This window comes from Apteryx rowi, unplaced genomic scaffold, assembly GCF_003343035.1.
Source record: "Apteryx rowi isolate R43461 unplaced genomic scaffold, aptRow1 scaffold_455, whole genome shotgun sequence".
NCBI lineage: Eukaryota > Metazoa > Chordata > Aves > Apterygiformes > Apterygidae > Apteryx > Apteryx rowi.
This window is the reverse complement of record NW_020450711.1, coordinates 22,160-40,161: the sequence shown is the minus strand read 5'-3', so window position 1 is coordinate 40,161 and position 18,002 is coordinate 22,160. Positions and strand designations below refer to the sequence as shown.

General features: G+C 38.1%; 1 protein-coding gene across 1 annotated transcript in view; it reads left to right on the top strand.

The window, feature by feature from the left end:
* The window catches only part of LOC112971768 (amyloid-beta A4 protein-like), a gene marked incomplete at its 3' end in the record, with an annotated part of 111,469 nt that overhangs the window by 75,237 nt on the left and 18,230 nt on the right, over nt 1–18,002 (top strand). Inside the window, exon 5 of the mRNA XM_026077489.1 lies at nt 8,371–8,573. Within this exon, the coding sequence (XP_025933274.1) occupies nt 8,371–8,573 (203 nt within the window). The remainder of the gene's footprint in view (nt 1–8,370; nt 8,574–18,002) is intronic.

Sequence of the window (18,002 nt, the reverse complement as noted above, 5' to 3'; positions counted from 1 at the left end):
TCCTGTGCAATGTGCTCTAGGTGACCGTGCTTGAGCAGGGGGGTTGGACTAGATGATCTGCAGAGGTCCCTTCCAACCTCAGCGATTCTGTGATTCTGTGAAATGTTGGAGGGAAAAGGTTCCCTGTATATGTTCATTTAGTAATCAACTGAAAAAATCCTTCTGATATATCTATTAGATATTCTGAAAACTTATTATGAAATAATTATATATATATTTATATTTTTATATGTATGTATCTGTGTATACGCATACACCATCCCATCCCATTTCAAGCTCTGTGCTATTTATAATCTATGAAAAAATTGGAAGTGGAAAGTTTACAGCTGGGTTTTTCAGTGCTTATTGTTACACCAGCATTACTGCATGCCAGCAGATTTGTGGACGAATATCCATCCCTAAAATTTTTCCAGCAGTTTCTGCTCTGTTTTACCTTTCGGTGATGGATATAACAGTTGTTCCATGTTCTATACTAGAAATAAGAGTTAGAGTGGTCTGTGGAAATTTAAGAATTCCCACGCTTCTGTAGCTATGCTATTATAAGCACAATGTAATAAAGCATTCTCTGTAGGAAACGTGTTTTTTCTTTACCTTTTAGTAAAGTCTACACACTTGTAATAACTGAATGCATGGATGAAACAGCAAATACACATAGTTTTTTTCTGACAGAAAATTTTCTAATCTCCTTGAATGCAAATGCTTTGGCTGTAGTTAGATGGTAACATGCTATTCCTTCRCTTAAGTTCTCTGCTTCATTTATTGCTGAGAACAAACAATGCTCAGGTGGTGATCTCAACATAGAAGAAAAGGTTAAAACAGTAAAATGTTGTTCTGGAGAACTAGATCTTGTTTGCTACTGCCATGAAAGTCTTACGTTAGGCTTGGCATGTTGTGGCCACCTTGACAAGCTTGGTACAACCAGTGCCCCACTCTTTTCTGAGTGCAAGTTTGGAGGTGAGGGGAATCTGGTCTGCAGAGCTCTGGGCTCTTGCAGCTGCCCCTGGTGGAAGCTATACTCAGAAAGCAGCAAATGGCACATTCACTGAAAAACATTCTGTAACATCTTAGATTGAACATCCAGAATTACTACATGCTTTAGGTAATTTTTGTTTGCTAAYTGCAAAACAGAGTCAATGCTGTTTTACCCTCTAGCTGTTAGGTCAGAGTACCAACGTGGTAAATTCCACAAAAAGGCAAGTACTTCATTTGGTACAGAGTTCACATTGCTTACCTCAGATAAAATGTAAGATAGCAGGTTGGACGCAGAGATGTAGAATAACCTGTTTTGAGTAAGGCAGAGGTTTTGTGGGAACAGGAGTGCTGTAATAGATCCAGACTTCTCTGCTGTTTCTCAAGATGGCTGAGATAGGTCTGCATAGACAACCTTCATTCTGCCATCTCCTGTCACATTCGGTCTTAATGCAGTTCTAATGTCGGGATTTTGAATTTAGTAAAGATCATCAGGGTCTGTGAGCCTTATGAATTTTGTGTGATTGCAGATGTATTTACTTTTTGAGCTTCTCTTAGCATAAAAAAATCAGGATGAGAGAGAATATGGGTTAAATTTATTATGCTGTCCTTCTCTAAAAATGACATACTTCTTGCTGAATCCTTCTTCAAAAGGAAAATGTGAGGACAGCAAAGGCTTTGTTTCAGAGATTAAGCTAGGTGGGTTTTGAAAAAGTATTCTTGCATGTGAGTCATCAGGTACCTTCTGCAAATGCGCTTCAAATGTTCCACACTTACACCTATCTTTTTAAGCAGGTCAGCTGCAGAGAGAAATTCCTAATAGTGTGAAGTATGCTTTTTTGTTCAGTTGCGTGGAGAAGATAAATATCTGTCGGAAGCAGAAAATTAGATTAAAAGATTTTTAATGCAACTTTTCAGATTTTCTACCAAAATTAATGAAATCGAGCATRTTTTTTCATGCTGTCATTGTAAAAGATTTAAAAAAAATACAGTAAAAGGAGGAAGAGGAGTCTAAAAGCACAGCTGAGTTGTTCAGTATGTGCTAAGAACTCAGAATCAACCTATGTGAAACTTCTAGAAATAACATTTCTTTTTTTCTTTTTTTAATTGAGAAGCATGAAATAAACATCATTCCAACTTCTTAAGTAAGGGAAAACAAAAAGAAAAATAACTAGAAGTAGCAGAGTGACTACCTGAAAGATATTAAACCATGTGAATTGCTTGCCCTGATTTGCTGTGGGACGGAAGGTGCTCATTTGAGGTCTTAAAGTTTAACTGTGTCTTAATAGGTGTTTTTATATGCCCTAATATCACATTGTTTCTTCTTGTTGTGAGATACCTAATTTGCTAACATAGTATAATCCAGCCCTAGTGAAAATAACCAAGGCAATTAAGTAGTTTGTGCTTTTGTGGTCACTTAGCTTAATAGACAAACCAGAAACATTATTGCTAATGTATCTTTTGGGTCAGGTTTTCAGTTGTGCAAATTGCTGTAATTTTCCAGACTTCAATGTTAGTAAGCTATTTGAAGGTTAATTTACATAGAACAGGGTTCTGGCATAACCTTTTTCTTTCTTGGCTCTGTGCCTAATCTCACAACTGCAACACAGTGTGATTTCTTACCCCCTCCCCCCCTTCCCTCTACCTGCCCCAGCACTTCAGGAAAATAGACCTTTTTGGCATAATTCCCTGTTCTTAGACTTTCAAGGTGAATCCTAAAATCTTCATTTTCCACTTGGTTTTGACTTTTCTCCTTCCTTCTCTTCCACTCCTCGCACAATTGCAYTGATAGTCATTATTTAAATTTACTACCTTGACGTTCATTTTCACACAGTTAATATACTCATCTTTATCTTAAAACTAGCTAGTGTACTAAAGCCAAAGTTAAATAACAGAAGTTAAATAATAGAAGGTACAGTGTTGTGAATCCTCGGATGTCATATGTTGGCTTGGTTTTTAGCTTTAAGTAGTCAGTATGTTGAGTCATATGTTTAGTTAGTGATGCCATTCAAAGGGACAGTGAGTGCAGTGGTGCACAAACCTGGTTCATTAGAAATCTCATCCTTAGTCAGAAGAACTTTTTCCAGGATGCAAAATTTGAATAAATCTTAGTGGAAAATACCCAGGCCTCTAACATGCAGTTTTTCTGAGAGAATTTGGTTTCTTGCCTGTTAGTTTACTAAATTGTTTTTAATCAAAAGCGTGATAATTAGGTCATCTGAAATGTACTCGTTTTATTGTTTGGATTCCAAGCTTGTGTCATATTTCAGTAATTTCCTTTGTGTTTCTGATTTGCCTTCTGTTTTAAGGCATTAACACTAATTCTCTTTTAGAAATTTTGCATTCGATCTATCTGTTTTCCCTTCCACATTTAAATAACTTTGTTTTGGAGCTTCCCTCTATACTCTGTGTACTCAGATAAAAATATCTGTGCTTATCATTAATATTCCAGTGGAAACAAAGTTAGACCCAAGCTGACTACTTGACAATCCAGTCCCATCGCATGTTTCCTGAAGTTCATTTGGTGGACCTGCAGAAGGCCAAGGGCTTCCTAAGGCTGTAGGGGTGTTATTTTGTGCCTTTCTGAAACTGGGACACAAGATACTTGCAAGTGGRATGGTAGCACCTGCAGTAGTCAATGTCAAGGAAGGATGTTGTGATGAATAAACTACCATCATCTTGGCCTGGCTGGCTAGAAGAGCACAGGCTGCAGGTTACATGCAGCAGTTGCTTCCCCTACATTAATTCCCTCGGCTGTCTAGAGCAAATGTATATGGCTTTGCTCTCTGTATACCGGCTGCTGCTTGTTACTACTGCTGACGCGGTTCCTCTCCTGGAATTAGCTCTCCCCCAGCTCAGTCTCAGTGCTGCTGGTGAAATCCACAGTCCAGATGGAATCTATTTGCAATAAAATATAGTTGCAAAAGCATAATGCACGCTAATCTTTCCAGATTTTAAAACATCTGTCTTCAACACCTTTTCTTTTTTTTCTTTTTTTCACCCAGTGATTGAGTGTATGTTTTTGTTTAAGTTGTTATTTGGCAAAATCATAGTTTAAGTGTATCAAAATGGATTGGAGTTTATTGCAGGCAAACATGAGCCACTTTCCAAAACCAGTAATTAGTCCTTAGTTATTTTATATCCTAAATTGAAAGTTTTCCCCAATTTTTTGTCTGAAGTTAATAGCTGCAGACAGAAACCTCTTCTTAAAATGAATGGAGCTAATGCTGGAGTACCATGAGTTCTGAAACATAGTTAGAAGGAAAACTAATCATTCTTTTAATTTGTATTCTGCCATGGTCCCTGTTGTAGCTTATTAGAATACTAAAATGAAACTTTCTTCTGCTAACTTTTTCTCATTTCTGGAACGGCAAGAACTAGCATAGTTCAGTTTCCTTCACTTTCCCTTTCCTTCAGTGTTGTCTTCATGAAGTAACAGGACGATGCACAATTCTGAGGAAAGTGAATAAATAATACATTGGTGTCAGCTCTTACTAAAGTGATAGATTAAGAAAAGAAAATCACTAGATATGCATTGCAGCTCTGTAGCTTAAACATGGCTTGTAAATATGTGATTACGTACATAGCAGTGGAATTGTACTGGATGTGCTTTTTAAAACAGAGATATGCTCATCAGAGCTACAGTAGTTGGTATGTTTTTACTTAAGTCAGTGTTCCAAATGGAACTGATTACCTCTTAAGGCAGCCTGAAACCCCAGTATATCTGTGGYATCAGAAATAATGCTGAAACTACTCAACTCCAGATACCCTGTTTGACCACACGTAGGCCACATAGATGATTTGTATTAATGACAGACTGTACTACTTTGGTGCTTGAGAGAGGCATTATTTCCCTGACAGGAAATTGGATTTTAATATCCCTTACGTGGGAAGGTTGAGGCAACAGCTTCAAAGCTATGATGCCCATGTGTCTACTGTTAATGGAAATTGCTGCCCCTGTTTGCCAAAAGTCTCCACTGACGGGAGAATGAGATACATAATGCTGAGTGTGTGAGGATTGCAAATACCTTCATGGCTGCATTCAGGCCTAACAATTTACCTCCGTTGTTTACTGCTGTATCATTAAATTCAGATGACGATAATATGGTTTTATGAATACGTGAGCTTGTCAGTGTATCATGTAATTTTTTTGAGCAGCCTTTGAAAAATGCTGTCACCAGCGCCACTAAGCTAAGGCAAAGTGTCAACAATTTCTTGTAAATGAGACGCTGCAGTCTGTGGTGCTAATAAAACCCTGGCTGGGATGGTATCAAGGGAATATAGAGAAAAAGCTGTCAAGGTATCATGGCTCCAAAAGAAACAAGACTGAGTCATACATGCTTACCAAAGAAGGTAAATTGTAATAATAACAGGAAGCACGCATACCTGCTACATATATTAAATAAAGCAAACTCCCAGGCTTCTGAGTGTTCACATTCATTTTGTAGTAAACCTTTGTTTGAAAACTGTGGATTTAAACTGAATACTGAGGTGAAAGGTGTGCAAAATAAGCTAGACACAGTGGCTGGAAAGCAGTGCTGTAGCGATGCTAATTGTGAAAGGTGAAAGGGCCCCAGTGCCTTTAGTTAGACATGGAGAAACAGAGATCTGTGCACTCGGCAGCAGAGAGGTTTTTGTCCTGGTTTGCAAACTTGTTGCTCTATTGCAAATGTTGAAATGAAACTGCATTCCTTTGCTGAACTAGTCTGTTCTGTATCTCTTTGAAGATGCTCCAGGATGATAACAGTGATTAAATCCAAAGAAACAAAACCAAGCATAATTTTTCATGTTTCTCACAAGTCATAATGCCTTTTATGATACTAAAAATACATCAAGTCCTCCCACTGTCTTTGTTTGCCACAGAAGCACAATATTTATACTAAACTTGTGTCTTCAAGCACAAGGCTCAAATTTCCCTTATTACTGGCAAATACTGGGGGACACCCCACCTTTTCAGCAGCGTCTGACCCCTGCAAGTAGCTGAGGGTGAGAGGAGTGGTACTAAGGAACTACAGCTTTTTTCATGTCTGTCACAGCTGTGGCCTTTGAGAAGATAGGGTCATCTGTGCTTGCACGCTCAGCGTGGTTACCATGGTTGGATCTTGGGAGGGCCTGAAGTAGTGGAATAGCACTGGTTTCTACTGTAAAACTGCTGTTTTTACTGGTATGGCTTGCTGGAATACGTCCCTGGCTGTTGCATATTTGTGCAGTTTGCTCTGTGTAATGCTGCGTTCTGTATGGTGGAGCTTGATTAAATCGTCAGGCTGATGCTCGTCCAGTTACTCTCTGGTATCAACCTCGTTCAAGGAGAATCTTGCTGAGAGGGTGTAAGGCACTTCTCCCCTTCCCCTTTTCTTTGGAAGACAGCACTGATAGGGAAGCAAACTGACTTGTCTTTGTTTTTAAAATAATATTTTAAAAAGGCATCTGAGAAAATACTTACTTGTAGAAAGAGATTGGAGTGTTCCTTCAGAAGCCTGGGTATAGTTAGGTACTTCTGTACGATGAGGCTTTAAGGAAATTATCATGAACTTCTAAAGCCCAATTACAGACACCTTAATTCTGTAAATATATGGCAAATGGTTCCGTTTAGGTGTCAAAATCTAAGGCAAAAATGCTTCTGTTTTATTTGTTCCTTTTCCTTATACCTTGCAATTAAATAAATTCTGTGAAATACTGTCCCTGTGGTTGAGTCTTGCAGAATATGTTACAAGCAGAAATAAGATTTTTCTAGGAGTGATCAAAATAGCTGATAGAATATTCTAGGACATCTTTTGTGCAAGCTCTGGCGAATACTCTCAGGAATGTGATCCTGTAGCTGTTGTAGTCTTCCAACATGTGCTGCTTTTTTACCCGCTCGGGTGTTTAGTTCATTAGCAAGCAGCAGGTCAAAAGGGAGGTGTGACTAAGGGTTACCCTTATGTATTTACTTCTGGGGAATTAGTTGAGAGTAAAGCAAGGTCCGCTGTAATGGCAGGCATAGCCAACCAGTGCATACAGAGTATCACAAAGTGAGTTGTCACGCACAGCTCAGGTTGTTTATGCACTGGTAAAGACCATGCTTTCCAGAAATTGTTTGATTTCTAAGTGCAGCTTCTTTTTTAACTTCCTTACGCATTTCAACATTTATGGTTGCAACTGCAGATAACAACACCTAGGAGAATCGTGTTCGTTATAACAAAATGTCCATATAAATAAAAATATAAATAAAAATGATTTGCTTCCACTGGTGATACTGAAACAAATTCAGTCTGTGGTTTTCACTGTTCTAGAGGGTGACTGTAGCTCAGCAATAGTTTCTCAAAAAAGAAATACAGATTTAAAGGAGAATTCTGTTCTGCCATCCTGCTGCCTTCACCCCCCACCCCCCACTCCCCCACACCCCAAAAAAATACAAGGTTGCCTTCATGTTAAGAATTTCCCAGCAGAGTGCTGTGGACTTGCATAGCCAAGTGAGTTGCCTTTATGGAGCTAAAAAACAGATGGTAATTGGATGCATGCATGCAAATTTTTTTTGAAGTGGATTTCCATGTGTCTAATTGACTTTCCTTTGTTTGTTTCATTAGTTTGTTTTTGTTGTCCTTTATTTTATTTATTTATTTTTTTTAAACTTTGAGCTTGCCAGTGTCTGAAAGTAATTATTCATGTGAAAGGAAGAGGAAAAATAATTGCACTTTTTTTTTAAACATGCTGTTTGTTCTTGTATGTCTAGCATAGGTGGGAGAGAGAGAGAAAGACAGAGAACAGCTCTCTTTAGTGTTGAAAGGCAACTCTGTGCACAATTCTTTTTTTAAGTGGCATTTCAGTGCAGAAAACTGAACACTATTTTAATAACAGGACAAAGAAATCAGCAGTCATTTCAGAAAATTCCAGATCCGTGTTTGGTTTGACACTGAGCAGGCCTGCATAAATGGCATGCAAACATGTTCACAGCGTGTCTCTGTGAAAAATGTATTGCGGATGAGAAACTCCTGAGGAATTCTCTTGCCTCTGTGTGCATGTGAACTGCTATGTGTTTTGAGCTAATCTGAGCTTCTTTCAAAATAAAAACTGATTCTTTGATAGCAGCATGAAGCAAGCATATTTGGAGTGTTACTCAGCTGTCAAAATATGGTACTGCTGGTGGGGATCCTCTTTTTCATCCCTGCGTGAAAGGAGGAATTCTCTTCTGGCATCTCGCTAGCTGGTTTTCTCCCAGCCTTGCTAATGTTGACTTTCAGCATTTTCTGATTTATCCCTCTTTGTTGGAACATCCCAGGGTCCCTGATTCTCCACAGGGGGGAAGGGAGCTGGAGAAGCAGGTGCCTTCTGGTCCTCCCAGTGTTTCTGAATAAAACGTTCTCACTTGTCACCTTGAAGTCATTGTGTTGCTGACAGAGCGTTCTCGCTTTCTTCATTTAGTGATGATAAGGTAGCAGAAGAGCAGCCAGAGGAAGACGAGGAGCTAACAGTTGTGGAAGATGATGACGCTGATGATGATGACGATGACGGTGATGAAATTGAAGAAGAGACAGAGGAAGAGTATGAGGAGGCAACTGAAAAAACAACCAGTATTGCTACCACCACCACCACCACCACAGAATCTGTGGAAGAAGTTGTCAGAGGTAAATTTGTGGGCATTTATCTTGGGGCTGGAAAGTTAATCTTCTCGCTTTGTATATTTGCCCTTTACAACAACAAAAAATGTTCCAAACAGCAAAATATCCTATGTTGCAGCATTCTTATGCTTTGTCTTCTATGATTTGCAAGTTGGCTCCACCTCCACTTTCCTTTTTTCATTACGTATATTCTTCAGAGGTCTGTCTTCCTAGAAAGTCTGGTCATTGTATATTATTTGCATGGAAGCTAATAGTTTTTTTTTTTTTCATAAAGTATCATTAAAAAAGTTTGACTGTGTAACAAATAACACAAAAATTGTTTGTGGGGGACGTTGTGTGCATTTGTTGCAGAATAGCGAATGTCAGTTTAAAGCAGGAGGTAGCGCTAGCTGGTTTGCTCTCTAACATTGGTGATTAGCCATTTTGTAAAATGTTACATATCTATTTCCAACATTTCTCTATGAACTAGTAATTCAGGAAAATTAGATGAAATTAGAAATAACTATGCAGAAAAGTGAGCCTGGCTATTTTGTTTTATTGGCTAGGTGGGGAGAGGGGAATAGGAATACAGTGATCAGAGAAGAAAACATGGAGTGGAAAAAAACCCCCTTCATTTCTAAAGGTTTTTTTTCCATAATGTTTTGTAGATGTTAAAATAACTGCATTTTAAACATTTTAGTTTTAGCCTCATCAATGGACGTCAGTATTTTTAAATACCACATTTCCCCCTACAATACATGTTTAAATGAATTCTTCCTATATTTCAGTTTTAATCAAAACAATTCCATATGATGGAAATCTCTGTAAGACATATGATAATTCTTCTGCCGTGCTTACAACTTCCGCAATAAGTGCAGGAGTTGACGACAGAAAATGAGATGAAGAGCTGCAGTTAAAATGAACGGAGTCAGAACTTGCAGGAGGCAGAGGCAAAATGACAGTGATTGGGAGTGCAGTGAAACAAGGCTGAAAGCATCTGGCCTGGCTCCCTTCATCTCACCTCTTACCTTGAGGGGTGCTAGTTATCAAACTGCCCCCACTTTGCTACGTGTGGCTAGTTGTCCTTTCATCTTGAACCACGCTGCTGTTGTTTGGCAGAACAGATAGGGAAGGAGGGAGGCGAGGGCTCCTGGCTATGGTTTTTCACACATATAGATGACCAAGGTGTCCAAGAGATACTTTGGAATGGGGAGAGTTTCTTCATTTAGATTTTTCTTTTCTGCCTGTGTGCAGATACACTCTCTCATCAAAAATATTAATACTTCAATGAAATTACTTGGAAATGTTTCCTTCTGAGGCTGGAGAGGCAATTGTATGTGTCTGTCTTATGGAACTCTGTTGAGTGTTTTGCTCAATTATTGGAGGGCTATTTTGGCAGCAGGGGGAAATTATATTTAAATCTTTAAGCCAATTAAATGTACTTCCATATGTGAGCTTTCATGGCCCAGGGGTGAAACGGCCTGTTCTCACGAGTAAATGAATATTTTAAAAAAAACCCAAAACCTTTAATGGGATTTTGGAGGAGTGGAAATGAGAACAAATTAGGTAGAGTGTGTTTCTTCACTGAGGTTGATATTTCAAAAAGGTTAAGATGTTTAGCCTTCAGGAAATTATTATGTAATAATATGAATGTAAAATACGAAAAAGATGAGGCAAAGTATGGAAGCCACCTTAAAAAAAAATTCTTTAAAGATGTATATGCTTGCTAACAAACAATGAAAAGCTGTTGTCCTGTTTTTCCAGAGTCTAAAAGTAACCACCTTTTGGTTAGTATCTGTCAAATATGTGGTAAAGACAAGAACAGGGCTGCAAATGAGTTGAGGGCAATGCGTTTGGGATACAGATTTTCAGAGCAGTTCTGCCACAGCTCCTCAGGCTTTCCAACTTGCAGCTTTCTTGCAGGGGGCTGGGGCATGCTGATATTGCTGCCTGGTGGGTGTAATTGATGCTTGACAGAACTGCACTGTGCAAAACGCTTGTTCACTTGTAAATGAAGAAGCACACAAGTAATATATAGCTTTGGCCCTTGCTTCTCCTTCCCTTGTTGCACTTGAAAGCTCCCCCCAGGACACATTGATCCTCCTGATACTGCCAGCAGATCCCAGATAGAAACTTCTGCGGTAAGCATCTGCTGTAAACTTGCTGTTGCAAACAGAAGAAAAGTTTTTCATTTTCAGTGCATGTGAAAAAGGCAGAGGTGTCTTGTAGGCTATTTATGTACAAGTGTGCCACTCTATGGAGACAGCTTAGAAGCCCCTCCAGATGGGCTGAAGTGTCAGATCTTCATTCTAGTGGGCTTGAGCTCTGTTCAGGCCTAAAAGTTACTTTTCCCAAGTGTTAGTCAATGCAGTTCAGAAAATGTATCCTAGAATACTCTCCGTGGGCACTTTACAGCACGTTTTTTGCTATCCTTCCTGGAGCTGTGACTAATATTGTTATATAGCACTGAAGAGCACAGAAAGTGGCTTTGTCCAATTTTGTAGGAGTTGCTTTTCCTATGTGAAATCAACACGGACTGGTACTCTTCTAAAACCATAAATTAAGATCTAATTGTGGACTGGTACTGAGCCTTTTCTCCCACAAATCAATGCAATGATTGCCATCAACCATAAATAACCAAAAAGCATAAATGTAATGTTATACTTCAAAGACATTTGAGCTATTGTAGAATCAATTTGTCAGGCAGTTTTATTTCTATGTGTATTTTAATGAATTGTGATCAAAATAGCAATAGTAGAACTACTTTCAGACTTATTTTCAGTGAAAAGAAAACAATTACAGTCTTGCTTAGAGAATGACAGATGCCATTGACAGGAAAATAGTCTTTTCGTTCATTTTCTTTAGCAACCATATTTTTATAAGCTATAATGTTTATTCAAAAAAATGGGGGAAAGGGATAGTTTTGTTTATTTATTTACATCCTTTTTCCTAGCACAATACTTGCCAATATTCCCTTTCTTGCCTTTGGTGAGGGTTCATCTCTACTCTTGGTTTTCAGATGGAGTAGGACAACTGGAGTTTGAACTTTCAGATACACTGTTGCTGGGGTTCAAATGTTAAATCTAGTTCATGGTGGGACTGAGGCTACCGGGATGCAAAGAGTCAATTAATTTCAGGTCTGCATTTTTCACCTTCAGTCACTGGGAGATGTTATCACAGAATTTGTGCTGAACAAAGTGTGATTAGTTTTTATGAAGCCCTGCAGAAACACTGTGGCTCTAGATTTTGTGTCTGTATGGAGCAGGGGGGGTAACTTCGATGGCCAGGTATAAGCACCAGAGCAGTCTGAGCTCTGCTGTCATCGCCGTGTTGCAGAGCTGCTACTGAGACATCCAGGCTCCAGGTGACTCTTGCGGTGTGTGACCGAAGCAAGCAGAAATTCGGCTCTCCCAGCATGTGTAATTGTTTGTGATTTTTTTTTTTTTTTCTGCTCTCCTTCAGTGCTGTAGGGGATAAGAAAAAACAGTCTGTCTTAGCTTACGGAGAAGAATAAGCGATTTGAACTTAATGTTTCCTGTCAACATAGGAGTCAATCAGGTCTCATTTAAAGGAAAGCAATGGAGTCAGTGCAGCAGCCTGGCAAAAATGCTTGGCAGCTCTTTTGTGTACCTATCAGCAGATGTGAGAAATTCAGCAAAAGCTTGACCTGCCTCGTCTGTCATATAATGTTGCCCTTTAGCAATTGGTTTTGCTTTCTCTTATTCAGCTGGATTTCTTTAAACATTTAGGAAAGAATTTAAGCAGTGCTGCTTGACGTGACATTTTAACTATGCTTGCAATCTGGAGTTGCAAGTGAGAGACCATATGCTGGTTGCCTAGCAAGAGAAAAGTAGTCTGATGTTGGTATGGCAGCTCTTGGCCTTATTGATCTAGGATACCTTTTGGTGCAGATTTATGTATTTAAGAGTCTTTAAATTCATTCAGTATCACCTACTATCTGTTCTAAGGCAAGGCAGATTATCACTAAAATTTCTAGTCCCATCAGCTGTGAATTTTGGGATAAAATTAGAATATTAATCCTATACGCTAGATCAGATAGGCTTTTTTCACTCAATTGTTTTGTCCTATTTTCTTCTATGAAAGGTTATTATCTTTCTTTTCAAGTAGTTGTTCTTCGTTTTTCCTCATTTGCTTTAAGGCTATGACGTATGCTTTATTTGGAAAGTGATAATGTGTAGTTATATTCCATATTAAGAAAAAGTCTACACAGTTCTATAAAAAATAGTGTACACTGTGATAGCTACCTTTTTTCTTTCTTACAAATGAGATCTTCATTAAAAATGGTAATCCAACATGAACAAGAGCTAATAAAATTAACGTAATTGTTTTGGATTAAAATAACTGATAGCATTTAATTGGACATTGTAATTTAAAACACAGCTATTTCACCATTTTAGAATACTTCAAGATATATTGCAATTAGAAGAATTTCTTTTTGTTGTTTAGTAATCTTGCTTGATGAAAAAGTAATATATTATTTATATTTTAGGTCAAGGGCAAACATAATGAAATATTAAATACAGTAATTCTGTTGTTTTACATAAGGTTGGAGGGTGGAGAATGGTTTAATTTGAAATATATCCTGTCAGAAGAAATCCCCTGATAATCTGTTCCCCTAAGAGAAAAGATCATTTTAGTCTATTGAAACAGTAATTAATTGAATATTTTGTTTTGTTGTGTACAGTTTGTTTAACAATGTGCTACCTTGTCTGGACACAGCCATTTAATAGGCTGAAATGCACTTTTGTGCTAATCTTCATATTCAGTGTGTCTTGTCATGTTAGTGTAATCATGGTGTTATATGAAAACTATACATCTTGTAAAACACATAATTTTATGAAATTTTATTGATCTACACCTAAAATCAAGCTGGGGGTTTTGTTTGGATTCTCCTCATCAGTGATAACTGTTTGTCACTTTGGTTCAGAATGTGGTTGTTTTTTGCACAAGTAAATAGAAAATGTGTTTTTATGTATTTGTCCCACATCAGAACTGTAAGGCTTTTTATTCTAGCCAAGTATACCATTACTTTTTTTTTTTTGTATTCCAAATATCCCCCCTCCAGTAGATTAAGAATAAACATTATAGAGAGGAGTTCAATCTTAATTGCTTAGGATGGAAATTACAATTTTAGAGTATTTAACTGTTTTAGAAGAGACGTGCTTTAGTCTTGCATTTAGAACTCATCATTTTGCTTTTTTCTTTTAACTTTCTCTCTAGAAAGTATTTAGCAATTGTGTAGCTAAGGGACCAACTTTATTCCCAGAGCATGTGCCAGCTCCACAGCTGTCTCTGCCTAATTCCAAAACCTCTTAAAAGTAGCTTTTGTCTTTGAATACTCAAATTAAAATTTGGCTGCCTCTTCTAATCATATGTTCATAATGAGAAGCTTTCTTGTTTCAGTGAAATTGTCTTCAAATACTCCCTTTTGATTAATTTATTGAGCAAAACAGTATCGTACCTTTTTGGAACAAGAACAGTATAAGAAAAAAAAAAGTACATTTACTCTTTAACTTGTCCTGTTTTTCTCACCAAGTTAACAAATGGAGGACAATACAGATATATGTGTATTAGTATCCCCAGGCTGTAGCTCTGAGTTCCTAAAGACATGGAAGCTAAAATTACTCCACTTGTTACGTTATTTACTAGTGCTTAATAAGGTGGGCCATATACCTCATGATATATACTTGAGAGGTTGATTCCTTTGTCCTCTCTTGCATGAACCAATTACTCTGTTCTTCAGTGAAGTATAAATGGTGAATTATAAAATTGTGGTCCCATTTACTTAAGCAGCTAAGTACATTACTTGTTTGGGTCCCGCATAAGTATGATATGCAGCTTGAACTCATAGGAACATGGACAATGTGAATACCCGATAAGTGAGTTGGATCATACTGCCTGCATACTTTATTAAATGTACTTTTCATACTTCATTTGAAGCAACGTGCTTGGAAGATAGGGATGCCAAGAGTTAAGGGACAGATGTGAAATCTATTTGTGGCTTTTCCGAGTGCCTTTTATGCATGTAACCTCAGGGATCTTACTCAGCTTTGCTGTAAAAAGGGTCATGGCTACATTGCAAGGCTACTGTTTAGGAATATTTCAAAGGTTTGAAAATAACTTTGGGATTCTCAGTTGGAGAGGACTATGCAAAGTTGAAGGGTTGACAGGATAAGGAAAGTTATAGATACATTATATTTTCCAATACTGTGGCTAAATTATAGAATACTTGGAAGCCAACCTGCTGGTATCTTTCTCATGTAACGTTGAGGTAAAGAGGTTTTTCAGAGATGTAAACTAAATATAAGTCCAAGCTCCCAAGACGAATCAGAGTTGGTTGTCTAACTCCTCCTACTTGTCCTTTGTTTTTGTTTTTTATCTCTTCAGATTTAATTTCCGGATTAAGGTTTGGAACAGCATTTAAGCGAGCTTAGTTCTCATGATCATATAAATAAGCTCAAATCCTGAAGAAAATAATGAGTAATCTTAATGTTTACAGTGACAGAAGTATGTAAAGGTAGCTAAAAAAATCTATTTTTTTCCCATTAGAAGTTTAAATTTATTTCGGATTCCTCAGTTGAAAATGTTGGTATTCACAGAGGAAGCGTTAGTCCCCTATGAGTGAGAAAAAAATTGCACGAAGCTCAGATTTTGAAATAAAACAATTATAACTTCATTTTGATTTAAAATCTGTTTTCTCCAAGGAACAGAAAGAAACAATTTACATTGTAATGAAAAGTTTTAAAATGTGATTCAGAACCATGTTTTTTCATTTCCCTGTGTAAAAACTGCTCATCAAAGCTATCTAAAGTGTTTGCACATATATTTTAACTAGCTCCACTAACAAGTCTTTGATAAATGACTATTTACGGAAGAATTTTGTGTAGAGCTACTGAAAATCAGTGTCCAAATACTTGAAAACTGTGCATTTCCTGGGATGCTGAAGTTTATGCTTTTCGGAGGGAAAAATAACGCAGTCATTCTCCATATTTAGTGTAACTAATTTGTTTTCAGTATATAACTTCAACTATTAATTAAGAAGCAAATCAAAAAATTTGCCACAGAAGTGTGCCTCAAGGAGCGATCTGCTCACTTTGTTCGAAACGGCTCTGTTTGTGACAAGAGGCTGGAAGAAGTATAAGAAGTTTATAATGAGGAAACATGAATTATTCCTTCCTGATGAGCTCAAAAATAATTTGTCAAAGCCAAGGTTTCAGAGAGGGAAGGAACTGGCATCTTTGGTTTAGGGCACAGAGGAAATAAGAGGAAATTCTACTATTGAAGAAGGATTATTTGAAAACTAAGGGTCTGGAAACAGAGTTCAAATTTAGACCAGTTATGAACCTGAATTGTGACAAAGGCTCATCCTCTTTAATTTTGCCTAATTTCATGAAGTCAAAGAGTGCATCTTTGGTGGGGGAGAGTGAGGGAGTTGCCAATACAAAGCAAAGCTCACTCTTATTGCTGCGCTTGGTACAAATTATAACGAGGAAAATTGAAGTACATGGTGGCAAAAAATAACTCATCTTTTAATTGGCAACAAGATTAATATATGAAGCAAAGACAGCTTTTAATTTTTTGATGAATCATTGAGCAGTGTATGCTGCCTGCTGCTAATATTTGTGGAAATACCATAGCTCATACATCATAGACATAAATTGCTACACTCGGTACCAGTGGAAGGGAAAAATATTTGCGTGGCAGTCATTTTTTCTTGGCCCAAGAAAACCTGTTGAAGTTCCCACCTCTGCACTTCTGTTCCCATCCTCTCGGTTCAGCCAGTACCACTGAGGGTTAAATCTTGTGGCTTTGTCATATCAGCACAAATGATGGGGCTATGAGGGTGCCTGGGAGCAGCCACTGACCTTGGACTGGACCATTTCCTGGGCAGCAAAGCTGGTTTAAAAACGTATCTCCGAACGTGACGCTCGCCTGCAGGCTGTCAGCAGTGTCAGCTGGAGCAGGGATGAAGGGACACTGCTCTGAGCCCTCTGCAGAGAAGAGGTGGTGGCAAGCAGTGGTGGCATTACTGGGAAAGCAATGACGGCAACCAGATGTTCCCAGACTGGGCCAGCAACACTCTCGCAATAATCGAGCACATTGTTTCTCCCTCTTATTTGTCTTTAGCTCATAAACCATTGTGCCCGTGGAAGACATGCCCATTCCTGTTGCACGGTAGACCATTTCTGTCTTTACCGTTCAGGTCTCACCAAGAGCAATGAGGTGGGCTGTGTGGTTGGAGGGAAAGACATGCCCTGCAGTGTCACCAAATCCCTAGTGGGGAACCAGGCAGGGCCCCAGCCACAGTGCTTGGCTCCTGCGACAAGCCGTATTTCACTCTTGCTCTTTTGAATGCGCTATACTGTGATTTCCTGAACGTTTGTCCAAGTGCTTCTTAATTTGTATGAATGACTTTGGTTTCCAAAGAGCTAATTCCTTGCTGCCGCTGGCATCAGTTATTCGATGGGCAATTACCGTCATTTTTGCACATTACTTGCACATGCAGAAAAGCTCTGCTACTATTCCTGTGAGAGAGGTAACTGGAAGTAGGTATATTAAACTAGGAAATTTCAGACTGAATCTGTGAGCCTTTCTCATCTCATAAAAATTACAGTGCAAAAGGTAATAAACTGGACTTAATAGCAAAACTAGGAAGGTTTCAGGAGAAACCTAGAAGGTGCTTACTGTGTGGTTTGAGGTCAGCCCACAGTCAGCGTTAACTAAGTAATTTTAAAAGAAAGACTGATTTGTTGAGACCTTTGTGTTTTTGAAATGACATTTCTTGTCAGCAAAAACTCTCTTGTCTGTACCTGTCTCTTTCATGTCATCAGTCACTATTCATTTTTAATTGACACTCAGCAGCCCTTCCAAAGCTATGCAGAGTTTGCTTTGTGTGGAGACTGTGACTGTATAATTAGATGGCAGGGTTGGATTTTATTTTAAAATAAATCAGAAGTCAGTCATATACTAAATGTGGTATATAATTAATCATGCAGTAGCATACAATTAATTGTAATTAACATGTTGTACAATTAAGTACTCTTATTTTGTTTTTTCTTAAAGTAGCAAGCTGGTATTCCTTCATTCTGTCTTCACTAATTGGTAGATGCAGAACTGCAACATTTGTAGTACACCCTCGATGACTGAATACATGGATCTGTTTCTCTTAGACCAAATGTATGCACCCTAAAATCAGTTCTTAACATTTATACATACTATGTGTGAACCTGAAATACATGTGTAAAATTGTGTCTATTGTTTTAGATAGTTAAGCAAATATGGATGCATGTTGACTAATGATGACAAATTAATATAAAATGTATTTAGTAAAGAACAGCGCTCCCAGGGAGAGTGAAGTGTCTATTATTCATCCAGAGAGAGTCTGAAAAGCTGAATTTTTTGTAGCCAGAATCTTAGAGGTGATGAGTGTGTAGG